The sequence below is a fragment of the Penaeus chinensis genome, chromosome 6, assembly GCF_019202785.1.
Source record: "Penaeus chinensis breed Huanghai No. 1 chromosome 6, ASM1920278v2, whole genome shotgun sequence".
NCBI lineage: Eukaryota > Metazoa > Arthropoda > Malacostraca > Decapoda > Penaeidae > Penaeus > Penaeus chinensis.
The window spans coordinates 35,283,743-35,298,742 of record NC_061824.1 but is presented as its reverse complement, the minus strand read 5'-3'; the positions used below and the strand labels follow the sequence as shown (position 1 = coordinate 35,298,742).

The following is a 15,000-nucleotide window of genomic DNA, read 5'->3' as shown; positions in this document are numbered from 1 at the left end:
AATAATAATAATAATAATAATAATAATAATAATAATAATAATAGTAACAATATAAATTGTAATAATAATAATAACATTAATGATAATAATAATAACAAAAATGATAACAATAATAGTAATGATGATAATACTGATGCTAGCAATAATAATAATAATAATAATAATAATAATAATAATAATAACAATAACAATAATAGTAATGATAATAATAATAATAATAATAATAATAATAATAATAATAATAATAAAATAATGATAACAAAGATCATAATAAGGATAATGATGATGACGATGATAGTAATAATCATCATAATAATAACAATAATAATAATAATAGTTATAATAATAATAATAACAATAACAATGATAATAAAAATGATAATGATGACAATACTAAGAATAATAATGATAGTAATAATAATTAAGACCATCATTATGACAATGATAATAATAACAACAACAGCAATAAAAACAACAATAATGATAATATCAATATTAATATTATATAATCAATAATAATAATAATGATAATAACAACAACAAAAACAATAATAACAATAATGATCATAGTAATAACAAAAGTACCGGTAACAATAAACATAATAATAGAAAAAATAAAAGTAACAACAATTATTGCATTAGTGATAATGATCTACATTGCAATCGAGTTCATGACTATTCTTTTATTACTTGTCTAGTTATTTAAATGTTTAAATGAATCATAGCACATAGTCTCAAATCTTCAGGAAAATTACATGCTTGTATCAGAATTTATTATCTCCAACAACAAAAAATGTATTTGTCAAACTAAATGCCAGTAGAAATGACCTCTTTTCCCATAATATTTGTGAAAATAAAAGTTTATACAACGAGCTAACTCATCCATCATCATCGTGTATCAGGAGATTCAATAAAATGATCACTTCTCATTTCTAAATAATATACCTTGATTGCTAGACCTTCCTTGAACACTTTTAAACCTCAGGTAAGTCGCATGAAGTTTAAGGAATACATTTTTGAAGTCACTGGGTATTTTGTGTTGGTGTCTTTTATGGCTGGTACCAGTGCGAGGGATTGGTCGTTGTTAACATATTTTTGAAGCAGAGGTTATATGAAGAATGAGTGATGGCAGCTCACTTTCTCTACGTAATTTTATTTCAGTGTAGATATGGAAATATACCTGGCATTCGAGGCTATCAAAGTCTATACTGCAGAACGTTTCATCATTAAATGCATATTCCATATCATACTGGAGTGATAAAAAAGTTAACATTCCAGTCTAGACCTTCAGCATAAAAGTCCCACTACAATGCAAATGATGTATGCCACTTGACTCAACAAACCAAATATGTTGCAACTACTAAAAGCATGCAAATAAGCTGCAATCTCAATGCAACTGAACGAGTAGTGTTCCTCTCCTGCTTAACAAACAGAATACTTCATTTAAAAAAAAAAGGGAAGCCAGCAAATACGTGCAATGGCAACCAGTAAGAAATTAGGAAATCACTCAAACCATTTCTAAACCAATTTCAAAATATTTCTAAACTCCTTTGAAGAAATTCATTGATGTTATTTAGTCGTCTTGATTTTCTTGAGTCCTGCTGCATCTCTAACATCCCAATTTATTTATCATTCTTATTGACATATGACAGCCAAAGAATGACTTTGGCATTATGACAATTCTGTATACTATTGTTAATTGCCCTTTCAATCAGGATCAGCAACACAATCTGCAGATTTATAATGCTGATCTTCTTATGTATGACTTGTAGCATGTGATTTTCAATCATATTCTTACAAAACTTGTTTCCAATGATGTTCTTTTGGTAAAACTGCTTTAGACACAACACCTATGTGATGGGTGATTTGTTCGGAGGTTTCTGTTGATGTAATGTGTCTTGCATTTTCCTATTGCAATATTCTAAAAGTACAATATTCTAAACAGGTACACATTTTTTTCTTCAAATTTTCTCATCCCTATTTGCCTCCTCTTGTCACTATGAATTATTCTTAAAAAGAAAGTTAAGGTTATAATTGTCCTCATTAGTGTGATTCTACATTAAGGCAGTCTTTATAACCAATATATTAGTCTATAGCATATCGGAATATAATTAACTATGTTTCTGCTTCTTCATTCGTGGATCAACATGGATCAGTTTTTTTGTCTATTTAGTTTCCACTGTGAGTGTTTAACATTTTGCATTAGATAATGCTACTTGTTCTGGGATTTTGTGTGTGTGTGTGGTGTGTGTGAGTTTGTGTGTTGTGTGAATTTATTGTGTGAGTGTTTGTGCTAACTACTTTTTGAGTGTGACTGTGGCTTGTGTGTGTTGTGTGTGTGTGTGTGTGAGTTGTGTGTGGTGTGAGAGTGTTAGGTTTTTATAGTCGTTTTGTTGTGTTTGGGTGTGGGTGTGTTGGGTGTTTGGTGTGTGGATTGTCGTGTTTGTGTGTGTGTTTGGTGAGTTGGTGTTTTTGAGTGAGTAGGGTGTGTGTGTTTGGGTGCTGGGTTTGTTTGGGTGTTATTTTTTTTTTGGGTGTTGGGTATAGATTTTTTGTGTTTGAATGGGTGTGTGTAGTGTGTGTTGTGTGTTTGGAGTGTTTGTGTTTTGGTTAGATTTTTGGTGTTTTGATATTGTGTTAGTGTGTTGTTGGATTTGAGGTTTGTCACTCGTGTGTGTATAGTGATTGAGTTAGATTGTGTGGGGTGTTGTTTGAGTTAGTGTGTTTGGGTGAGCGTGTTGTGCGTTTGTGAGGATATGCGTGCTGAGTTTGTTGTGAGTGTGTGTGAGTGAGGAGATTGAGAGTTGTGTTATTGGGTGTGTTAGTTTGTGTGTGTGAGTATGTTGTTTTGTGTGGTTTTTTTGTTTGTGTGTGTCAATGTGTGTGTTTGTGATGTGTTAGTGTGATAGTGTGTGAGTGTGTGTAAATATTTTGAGTTTGTGTTGGTTTATTGTGTTAGGGAGTGTGTGGAGTGTATGTGGGTGTTTTTTGTGAGGGAGTGTGAGTATCTGGGTGTGAGTGTTTGTGTTTTGAGGTGTGAGTTGTGTGGTTGTTGAGAGAGAGTGATTGACTTACTCACTCACTCTCATCATTATATATATATGTATATATGTATATATATATATATATATAGATTTATAGATTGATTTATTATTTATATTTTTATATAGCTATATATATATTTATTTATTTTATTATATATAATCTAACATAGACTCTTTCTCACACATACCTCAGAATTTATTTATATAATATATATATAGATTTATATATAAATGTATATTTGTATAATTGATTGTTTTTATATATATTTATATATATATTTTCTTATAAATATATACTATATATATATTAATGTATATTTATATTTTTATATATTAGATATACACTTACATTTTTATATTATATATATAATATATTTATTTATATATATAATATATTATTCATACTATTTATAATATTGGTGTTTATTATTTTTATTTGGTGTTGTTATTTATTTATTTATTTATATTTTATTTTATTTTTTTATTCTTTTAATACTCATACCAATACCAACTCATTGTATATAATTTTATAGATTTTATATAGATTTAGATATATTAATATGTATATTTGTTTTGTGATTGTTTTTTTTTATAGTGATATTATTATTTTATAGCATTGATATTTAATTATAGTGTTGTTGTAGATTGTTTTTTTAGATTGAGTGATTTTAACATTACTTTGTGTGATGTGTGTGTGTGTTTGTTGTTTTTGTCTTCCATTACTGATACTGTGTGATTTCATTTTTTTGGAGTGGGTGTGTTTGTTTGGGGGTGTTGTGTGAGTGGTGTGTGTGTGTGTGTGTGAGTGTGTGTGTGTGATGTTGTGTGTGAGAGTACTGGTATCTGTTTGTCATTGTTTTGTTATCTAAATCCATAGTCTCCTAACAAATCTATTAGATAGTTATATAGAGTTTATATATATATATTTATATATTAGTTATATTGATATTTATAAATGTATATGTATTTTTGTATATGTATTTATGTGTTTGGAATTTGGTTAGATATATAATTTTGTATATGTTTATTATGTATAAATTACATCTTTTTTTATATATTTATAGTTTATATATATATTTATATATATTGATACATACCACACACTATGTATATATACATATATATTAAATATATAGACAATTAGATATATAATATTATATATATATATATATATAATTCTATATTATAAAATATATATATATATATTTATATATATTTATTCATGACCTGTATATGACACATATATACATGTGTATATATATGTATATATACATATACATATATGTATATAAACATATGCATATATATATATATATATATATAAATATATATATATATATATATATATATATATTATATGCATATACATATACACACACACACCACAGCTTATGTACTAACAGACACCCTATGTCAGAACAAATGAAAAATAAACCACAGAGTTCAAACAATGGACATTGTCAAGAAGCCTTTTACTGATTGAAAGTATATTCCAGTTAGAAAACATTAACACTCAAGCTAACTCTGGTGTGGACACTACCTTTCTTTCTGTATGAAAGTATAATTATTTAGTTGCTTAAACTAATAATATCTTGGACTTAATATAAGAAAATCATTATATATTTGGGAAGTTGTAAAGGAACATTAAATTTCATATCTTGTTCTATATCTATATCCTCACACAATGAAAAGAGATTACAAATAATAAAGATAAATACATATGCATATATATATATATATATATATATATATATATATATATATATATATATATATATATTTTTTTTTTTTTTTTTTTTTGTTTTTTTGTTTTTGTTTACTTTTAATATACATGTCATGCTTCACTTAAAACTGTAGAAATTAGGATGACATAAAAACTAGTCTTTGAGAATTCAATAATTTATTCATTTTCACTCTTCCACCTTCATTTTTTCCCTACTATTCATTCAGTATCCCAAGCATACTTTCAAAAAACACTTATGAACATGCTTAAATTAAAACTTTATGCATACAATATCCCTGAAATGGCATTCCACCTGGGAACAACCATCATCCAAGCTCTGTTCCTCAGCATGCATAGACAAAACACGGGTAGCCCATTCTGCAAACTTCGAAAGAGGACATGAGGTACCTGCAGGACATTTGAGGAACCTCTGAGAGGGTATCAAAAAGGTATTTAAATATCATTCTAATAAGTATTTCGGGGGGAGGGGGGGCGTCTGAAGATCAATTTGACGAGCATATGGGGAGGGGGCATTAGAGGGATATCAGTGACATATCACTGAGGAATTTAAAGAATAACCAGAGAGGTATCCGTAGGGTATATCTCGGCACCAGAGTCAAGGCCCCGTTCTCTGGCGCTTCTCAGGAGGGGGTTTGGCCGTGCGTTGGGAAGGCGCCTGCGAGGACGGCTCGGTCTTGATCTCTGTCTTCACCTCCACCTTCACCTCCACTTTCACATCGGGTTTCGTGTCTTCACCTGCGGTTGTGTGAAAAGATGGCATCAAAGAAGGCCCTTGTTTCAAAGATATCAAGAAGTGGTTTGTAAAAGGTTAGAAAACATACTCAAACCTGAATAAAAAAATATTATATCTGATTTGAAAATCTCGAGAAATGCTCTGAAATCATAAGAATGATTTTGAAATATGTTGTGACATACTGAGATGGAGAAATAAAAAAGGGGTTTTATTTTGAAATAAAGTTGATTAAGATTGGCCACCTTATTTGTGTGAAGGTATCAAGAAATACCATTACAGAATTAAAATGAAGATAAAACAATACATTAAATATTTTAAATTATAAGTGGAAATAACACCTTACTCTAACCACCTTTCAGTGACAGTAAATATAGTATTTTCAGGAGAATTGCCGATTTTAATGCCTTAACACCCTAGGGCAATACCCTACACCTCCCCTTCGCTTTTCCTTCCTTGGGACAGGCAGGACAAACATATCAATAATGGTAGCGGCTTACCAGTGGCCTAACACCTAACACAAAAATAATATCACTTGGCTCAGCATACTGTACCACCTGTGCACAATACACACACCTACACAGACCTTCAAGTGAACCAAGACAAGGAAAATATGTTGAGTTATAAATGATAATCTATTTCCTTTACTTCTGCTTCTAGTTGACAGTGTCTGAGCTAAACACAAGTGTCAAATCCCTGTGTATCCTTATTCAATAACCATTTCACAGATGAATTTGTTATTAGTAACTTAATTAAGGATATACTTAACTAAGTCAGTGTAAGTCGGATAAAATACTACATCTCTTAAACAATTTCTCTGTTATGTGAGACCCCTGTGCTTAGAGGAGCAGAGTCACCTGAATGACGTCTTGAATAACTCATTATCAAAGTTTAGTAATAGGTACCACATTAGGTTCTTGATAATATCTATTGTCCTTCTACTTTGGCTGATTAGCAGATTCGAAATGTCAGGAAAAAGTTGTACTGATCCAAAAACTAAGATGTGTCATTCCTCTCTACTTCTAGGCACTTAATTTATGTCTTATCTTCTTCTATATTATCTTCATGACTGAATTAATCATTTAATGATATGTTATTCATAATACATGATAATATATACAATATTCCCATAAATTAGATCTTATCTTCAGTTTCCAGTGAAATCCTTAAATATATTAAATGATTATATATGTTACAAATGAACTACAAACACGTCTTGCATCACTCAAAGTTTAAACCTATAAAAAACATAATTATAATAAGCCATCAAAAAGAATCACCTAATAATCTAGTTTTCAGTCTAGTTTGAGTCTTCTTATAGTACTCACAAAAAAAAAAAAAAAAAAAAAAAAAAAAAAAATTTTATTGCTAACCCTGTATTTATGTATACAAAGGATATTTTTACATACATTTTCAGCATATACTAGTTTTTAAAAAGGACCATTACTGTTGAGATAAATGTTAAGTTTCCTTTTCCACTAGGTACTTAACCATCACAGTACTGTTCCTACTCTCGATTTCTACCTCTCTCATTACCCTTTACAGATTTATTATCAATGTTGTCTTAAGGACTGACATACAAGGGACGTCAGAAACAAATAGGTCCAAGTTAGATGCAGACTTATCAATATTTTATTTCTCTTAACTAAGTCCTAACATTTCTTCAAATAATGATGCCCATGGCTCAAAGAGAATGAAAATTTCCATCAATATAACTCTGGGTTTAGTTGTACTTCTATTTTATTCACACAGAGAGAAGCAGCAGCAAGACTAGAGCATAAGAACGACAGATTGAAGGGAAAGGCACTGATTTAGCACCACATGTACACACCTGCTTTCGATCCCTCCTGTTGTTGGTTTTGCGCATTCTGTGGTTGCTGTGGCACTGTTGGGTACTTGTAGGGGAATCTAGTCTGGAGGTCTTCGAGGAGGGAATCTACACGTCTCTGTTGGAAGAGTGATGCGGGCTCCTCCTTCTTCACTTGTCCCTGTAACGAGAGACATAAGATCCCATACGCTATCACAAGAAAAAGATCAAATACATTGCCATATGAACTATCCACTATTTACAACTATAACAAAGTGGATAATATGTTACTAAAATTACTCTTTCTTGCATATAACAGCAAGGAAAAGAATAACACTGTAACTGAATAATTCTCATTATAACTTAATGCAAGAAAACATATAGTATAGTAGTTCCCAACAGGTGGGGGTCACAGAGGGTTTGCAAAGGAGTTGCAAAGCCTTGGAGAAAGAATATCATATGCCAGTTGCTAGGGATTCAGTGGCTTACAAGTCAAGGATACACTAAGAAACCAAGGACTGTATTACAATTATGCGAATAAAGCTTGCACGGACTGCCAATTACTTTTTTCAATTCGCCTAAAAATATGTTGTTAAAAAATTATTGATGGAATGGCTTGTATCAGGTGTTTGTCCACCTGTCCAAGAGAAAAAGTCTAGGATCCATGAAGATAGCACACTTTACTAGTAATGCTATTCATAATTTACAACTTCAAGAATATGGATTATACGATCATTTAAAAAAAATAATTATGACATAATACTATTCAATTAAACAGTCTTCTAATCTTCAGAAGAGTTTCTAACCAATCAGTATATCCTCACCCACTTTGAAGGTGAAAATATTACCAATGGATACACTTCAATCCTTAGACGGAACTCTCATACAATTTCAAATTAGTTACAACACACTACCAATAAACAAGATAATTCTTTTTTAATTACACATGAAAATTATGTAAAATAGACAGTCCCATTCACTGACCTTCTTATACAGCTGAATTCTGAGGTATTATAAACTTAAAGTCAGTGTGAAGATGATTTCAGTACAAAAGTAAATTATTCCAAAGGAAGATTATTTACTATTTTATACAACTCTATACTAACCCTTCCTCCTAACTTTTTGCTTTTTCAGTCAAGTAAAATAAACCTAACAATATTTTTTTTCTTTTTTTTTTATAATTAGCTGTTGTTCCTTAGTCATTCATCTTCCTGGAATACCAGTAACTTATCCATAATGCATTACACAGTTTAATGTCTTATTGAAGACCGAGTAAATTGTCTTGTATTTGAACAAAAGAAAAATGTGCTTCTCTCTACCCTCAACAACATAATAATATAAATGAAACCATTAATATATAAACATCAGTACTAAACCACACAAAATACTCTACTTGACAGAAATCTGTTTTAAGAAATACAATTAAATGTTTTCCATATTTTTAGCATGAAATTTTAATGCTTTTCAACATTACAACTGTAAGACCTGAGTATTGTATGTTAAGATTTAAAGTCTTCAATTTTCTGTTTAACAAAATAACACATTTAATTTTGCCATGTTTTCTGCTGTTGTTGGGTAATGCAACAATTATACCTCTTTGCAGCACTGTGGTTCTCAAACTCTGTCAGTCGGGCACCACACTAAAAATAAATCCAACACTCCTGGAACACACTAACTTCATTAAAATATTAATTCAAATGTATTATCCATACAGTTAATTCATTCACTTGAACATGTAAAAACTACTATCAATTTTTCTATAAAGAATAAGCAAACAGCGAAATCACCATTATCAAACATTTCGCAACAGTTATTGTCATGATACTTTGTCTATTATTACATGAACTATTTTTACTTATCTATTATGACTGTCTGTATTGTCTATCATTACTGATCTGCTAGTTACTTTGAAATTTATTGAAGGAGTTCACAGATGAGTTGTCATTCGATAAATGGAAATTGTAGCTGACCACATTTGAGGAAACATTCCAGTAAGATGTAAGATGCCCAAACTTCCTTCTTATTGGATAATACTAAGCTACTTTTATCTGTACTTAAATCTAGTATTACACTGTGGGTTTGTTTACCATCTATAGTTAAGTTCATTTAAGCAAAACCATCAAAATATTAGAAGATCCTCCAATTCTTTTGACTTCTACAGACTAAGACTGCCAGTGTCTCATTGTGGGATAAGCTTTCAATTCTTTTTGGTACAGAGGAAATATAGTAAACTTGGTAATGTTTGGCATTTTTTTTGGTATTCTTTAGATACAGAGAGCTATCTTTTCCCAAATCTGGGTGTTTGTCCACCTGTCCAATTCTCCCGAAATTATCACAGACTATTTCCTCCTCCTTTTCCTTCATAAGTCACTGCCAGGCTTGGCAGAGCAACTGTGAACAATCATTTTTTTGTTCTTTTTGTCTATGTATATAATTAAGCTTTACTGCTTCATAGATTGTGATAAATATGTACTTTATTGTGTTATATCAATTCTTCTGAGACTCATCCCCTCCCCTCTGATGATCCACTTTTTTTTAACTATTTGGCACACCATCAACAGACAAAATTTCTGGTGACATTTTCAGATATCAGATTCAAATTCCCTTGGTGAAAGTTGCAAATTCTTGCAGTTAGGGGGAGAGGGAGGGAGGGAGGGAGGGAGGGGAGGAGAGAAGAAAGAAAGAAAGAAAGAAAGAAAGAAAGAAGAAAGAAAAGTAAAAAGAAGAACAAGAAGAAGAAGAGAAAAAAAAAAAACAACAACAGAGATTGAGATGTAGAGAGAAAATCAAATCCTCGATAATACCTTCTTCTCCTTCTCCTTCTTTTGCTGCTCCGTTTGGTCACCCTGATTCCTGAACTGCCACCAGTACCCTCTGGACGGATGGTAGTGCGAAAACGACTGCAGCTCCGTGAAGGCGCTGTTGAGGTTGCTGAAAGCCCCCAGCTGGCAAGAAATAAGACATCATTACTTCTTCTGCTCTCAGTAAATCACATTATTGCTACTTTTGAATGTTAAGTTTTAATCAACAATCCAATTCTTACACATTTATATATATATAAATACAGGGAATCTTTCAAAATACAGAAGCCACAATCACAAATTACATATTTGGATACAATTTTTATCCATTTTATCCAAGGAAGAAATCACATGAAAACCCTCATATAATACACAGATGTACGTGCACAGACAAAAAATAGAACTGATGACACACCAACCACATTCTGAATATAGTTATGTATCTAATTTTGCATCAACAAACAGTAGGAAAACTAAAGAGAAAAGAAAAGAAGCAAGAGAACAGAAAAGATTTCGTTTAGTGATCCTCCGAGAATCCGAGGGACACTGGCCGTTCCTAAAAAACATGGGAACGGCTGAGTAAGAGATAAAAGTAAGTGGGTGAGTGATAATATGAATCCAAGCTCATGACACAGATATATATACGTTAAGGCCATCTGGTCTTTGTTCAAGAAGCAGGTATGAATGAGGATGAATTTTTGACATTTTGATTATACAAACTGTTTCAGAAACATGGAACCAGTAGGTAGAATATGTATAACTATATATCAAAATGTCAGTCTGTCTGTCTATCTATTTACCTATTAATCTGCATAATTACCTATTTACAAATGTATATATCATTTTATTTATATACATATATATATATATATATATATATATATATATATATATATATATATATACATACATACAATATAAAACTAAAACACACACACACACACACACACACACACACACACACACACACACACACACACACACACACACATATATGCAGACTGATAGATAGACATATACAAATGCATTTAGGTAGAGTTATGTTCATTCTGATAAGTGTAGTTACATAACTTTAACCCATTGCTTATTTGTATATTTTTACAAAACTATCAGGTGCCTTTGAAATTCTGGCTTGCTACCATGTATCCACTTCCTATCATTTCTATTGCTTGTTTGCCAAGTTCTATATAAACAAAGATGAGTCCCATTTCCAATCAGGTAGACGTACAGCAAAATCTGCACGTGTTGTCTTGGCAGTCGATGAAAGAAGTCAGTTCGGTATTTACTGATTTTGGCAAAGAGTCAGAATCCTTTTAAACTCTAGTAAATAGTGTCCCACCTACTACAGGGATAAAGTATATGGTACCATTTGGGATGATAGTAGTGGGATTCTTGTTTTAAACTGCTGATTTCTATATCTGATGTGCTTACAATTTAGATGGTATTATTCATGCATCTGCTCATTGTATTGGAGATACTATAGAACCATCTATGGTCTTCAGTGTGTAGTCATCTTTTTGTCAGTACTTTATTTCCTTTATTATGGGCAAAAAGGATAACGTATGTAATCTTTTATTAGATAGGAATCTCTTGAAAACATCAAGGAAAGGATAGGAAACAGCAAGCTACTATGAACTACATTTATTTGGACTCCTGTGAATATTCCTATCTAAAAAGGTAACTGACAATGCTCTCTAGTGGTGTACCTCTGATGCTTCTGTGAGGAGAAGTGCATTTAACTAAACCTACAGCTAAATTACTATTCTGCTTCTACTCTTTATAATCTCCAGTACTGCCGACTGAAGAATCCTCATCATTGACCTTTGTCCTTTGTAGCTGAATAAGGAATCAGGAGTATTTCAGAAAGGAATCACTAATTTTTCCTATGACATGAGAGAGAGGGAGACAGAGATAACCACACCATGCATACTGCCTGTTTCAAGTCAAGGGACTTCACAGCTTATAGTCAGAGTATACTGTGACTCTGCTTCTCAATCTATCTTATTAAGACTGTACAACTGAAATATCAGAAAATAGATTCTGTTCCAAGAAATTATCCCTTCTTATTTATATCTCCCTCGACAGGTCACAATAAGCTTGATTCCCCTTGTTTTCTCCTTCCCTGAGTTCTTGATGATTATGAGTACCTTGGACAGAATACACATCTATCAAGATATATCCAAAAATATAAGTAAATAAAATACTCATTTAAAGACCATAATAAAACGAGAAGTAGCAGAAGAAGAAAAAGAAGAAGAAGAAACTTCCTGTGAATGCCTGTGGGTAGTTATCAAAAGTGCCAACTTCTTAATTATCATATTTTTGTTTGTCAGTACTTTCTCTCTTCTCTTGTGCAGTCATTGTAGATAATAAAAACAAGTGTGACCTGTGTTGAGACAAAACAACCTTAAACTTTCATAAATCAATCACTATGAAACTCAAAACATCAAGAACGTATTTCCTTACCACTCTGGAATTGATGACAGAACCCAAATCGGGCGTCTGGTAGACCTGGCCGCCAATGATATGATAATTGGCCAGTGGGGTGACCTGTGTTGGAGAGTACCTGTGCTGCTTCCTGATAATGTACAGGATTGGTTCCTGTGTGTGGAGCAGCATGTACTCTACACCCTGCATGTGGCTGTTAGGAAATAAAATATCGGTTATTTGTTTTTCATGATTCGTAATCCAAAGAAATAACTTAAAATAATTAAAAGTTTAAATACATGAATCACTAAATAAGAAATTGATGATTTTATGTCATTTAGCTGATCAAACTACAAATTATGAGAGGGAAAATAGCAAGATAAATTTGCCACCAGATCAGCTAAAATGCCAAAAGGCCTAAACTCCAATGCCCACGTAAACAGGGCAGGAAGTGCGACGTGCAGGCAACCAGCACATCTGTTTTCTTGCCAAACATGCACCAACTGAGTCTTGGTTTTGACCGTGATACAGATATGTATAACATGAAGCCTCATCACTAACTCTGGCCTAATTACCTATAACATCATCTAGCCACCCTGTTGCAAAGTCTGCATGGCTGAAGGACTATAAACTAATTAGTCTGACACAGTGATGGCATGACATATGTACCCCTGGCAAGACAGCCATTCTCAGGATGATACTCCTGACATACTACCTGGAGGCAATAGGGTAAATAACATAAGAATAATAATAATAATAATAATAATAATACAACTGACCTATGTAAACCAAAAGAGAAAATGTAAGTACACATAAACAATGCCACAAAGAAATAACAAAAAACTAGATTCTTCTTTCGAAAGGTTAACAACAGTAGAGAAAAAGATGGAGAGAGGGAAGGAGAAACAGAAAACAGAGAAAGAGAGGGAGACAAAGAAGAGAGAGAGAGTCTGGGGGGGATAAATATGGAAAAAAAAAAAAAAAAAAAAAAAATATATATATATATAATGGAGAAGAAAATGAAAGAATGAAAAAGAAGCACTTGCATAAAAGCATAAGGATGATGATGATGATGAAAAAGAATAAAAGCAGTTGGAAGAGAAAAAGAAACAGACGAAATATAAGAAGCAGAAAGGGACATAACACAAATAAAATGAGGAAAAAGAAGATGAATTAGAAAGCACGCAGAACAAGAATAAGAAGAAAAACTGAGAAGATAATGAAGAGCCTCACGTCAGCTGATCCACCCTCGTGTTCTGTTGCATCTTGATGAACTCATTATTGCAGTCGCGGGAGTAGAAGGGGTTCGTCCTCTCCGCAAAGTAGTCCATGACGTTGGTGGAGTTGAGGTGCGGGATCCACATGCTGTCATGCCATGAGATGTGGAGCGGATTTTCTGAAATTGTGACGAGGGTCAGAGAGGGCGCTTTTGTATATCCATTGTTATAATATATCTCTTGTGTAATAGAACATATCTCAGTTCTTTTACTTTTCAGATCAAGGCCTGAGCCATCTACTAATAAAATCAAATTGTAAAATAAGCAAAAAACAAATAAAATCAGATATAGGAGTACAAAATAATACATTTCTAAATCAGGGTCTTTTCATTCCTCATTAATATATTCAAATCATCATCAAACATGAAATATATGATGAAAAGCAGACAAAGAAAAGTAAGAATGACAGCCTTTCCCTTTTCTGTATTCTACAAGCAGCCACACAACAAACACCTGTATGGCTTACTAGATATAAAATCAACAATCCACTTATACCAATATTTGGATGAGATACTAAACAAGTGATATTTTCATTCTCAAGACTATCATGTACAATCTCATGCAAGTATTGAACTCATTCTCTTAATCCTCCTAGGATAACATAGCTATTGGTCTCCTTGGCATATGTTAAAATTCAATCATTACTTTGCTTTTTTATCCATGTCTAAATAAGGGTGATTTCCAGTGAGCATTTATAGAACAAACTGATAAAAAATGCTGAAGATGAGACATACTCCTCCTTTCCCTTATTAAATAGAACTTGCTGGTATGAGAACAGGAATCAAAGTTGCTGGACTAATAGTTGTATGGAAGAGTAACTATAAGCAGACATGTTTGCATTTAAAAATATGTACATTCCAGTAAAAAACATAGTTATGAGAGTACAATTTCTTTTTGACAAAATATGGTCACAAATGGCACATGGAAATAAAAGTTTTCACAAAGAAAAAAGGATCTTAAAGGAAACTTCAGGTATGATGATTCTTCAATGATAAAACTGATGCCCCTAACACAATCAAACTGATAAAAAACAATACCTGGGGCTGGCTTTTATCTTTTTTTTCTAATAATTCGAATAAGACGTGTATACTTGTGAAGCCCTTTGCAAATCAATTACAGAAGATAAAGTTCAATATCAGTTTGCAGTCAAAAGTGTTTTCAAAACCTGTG

The 15,000-nt window shown here is 32.1% G+C and overlaps 1 protein-coding gene across 1 annotated transcript in view; it reads right to left on the bottom strand.

The window, feature by feature from the left end:
* Window positions 1–4,927: 4,927 nt before the first annotated feature.
* LOC125026670 (mediator of RNA polymerase II transcription subunit 6-like) overlaps window positions 4,928–15,000 on the bottom strand; it is an 11,576-nt gene continuing 1,503 nt past the window's right edge. The window contains exons 2-6 of the mRNA XM_047615260.1: window positions 13,787–13,949; window positions 12,593–12,767; window positions 10,130–10,270; window positions 7,350–7,506; window positions 4,928–5,523 (exon numbers count right to left, since the gene is read on the bottom strand). Coding sequence (XP_047471216.1) covers window positions 5,384–5,523; window positions 7,350–7,506; window positions 10,130–10,270; window positions 12,593–12,767; window positions 13,787–13,949 — 776 coding nt within the window. The 3' untranslated portion in view covers window positions 4,928–5,383. The remainder of the gene's footprint in view (window positions 5,524–7,349; window positions 7,507–10,129; window positions 10,271–12,592; window positions 12,768–13,786; window positions 13,950–15,000) is intronic.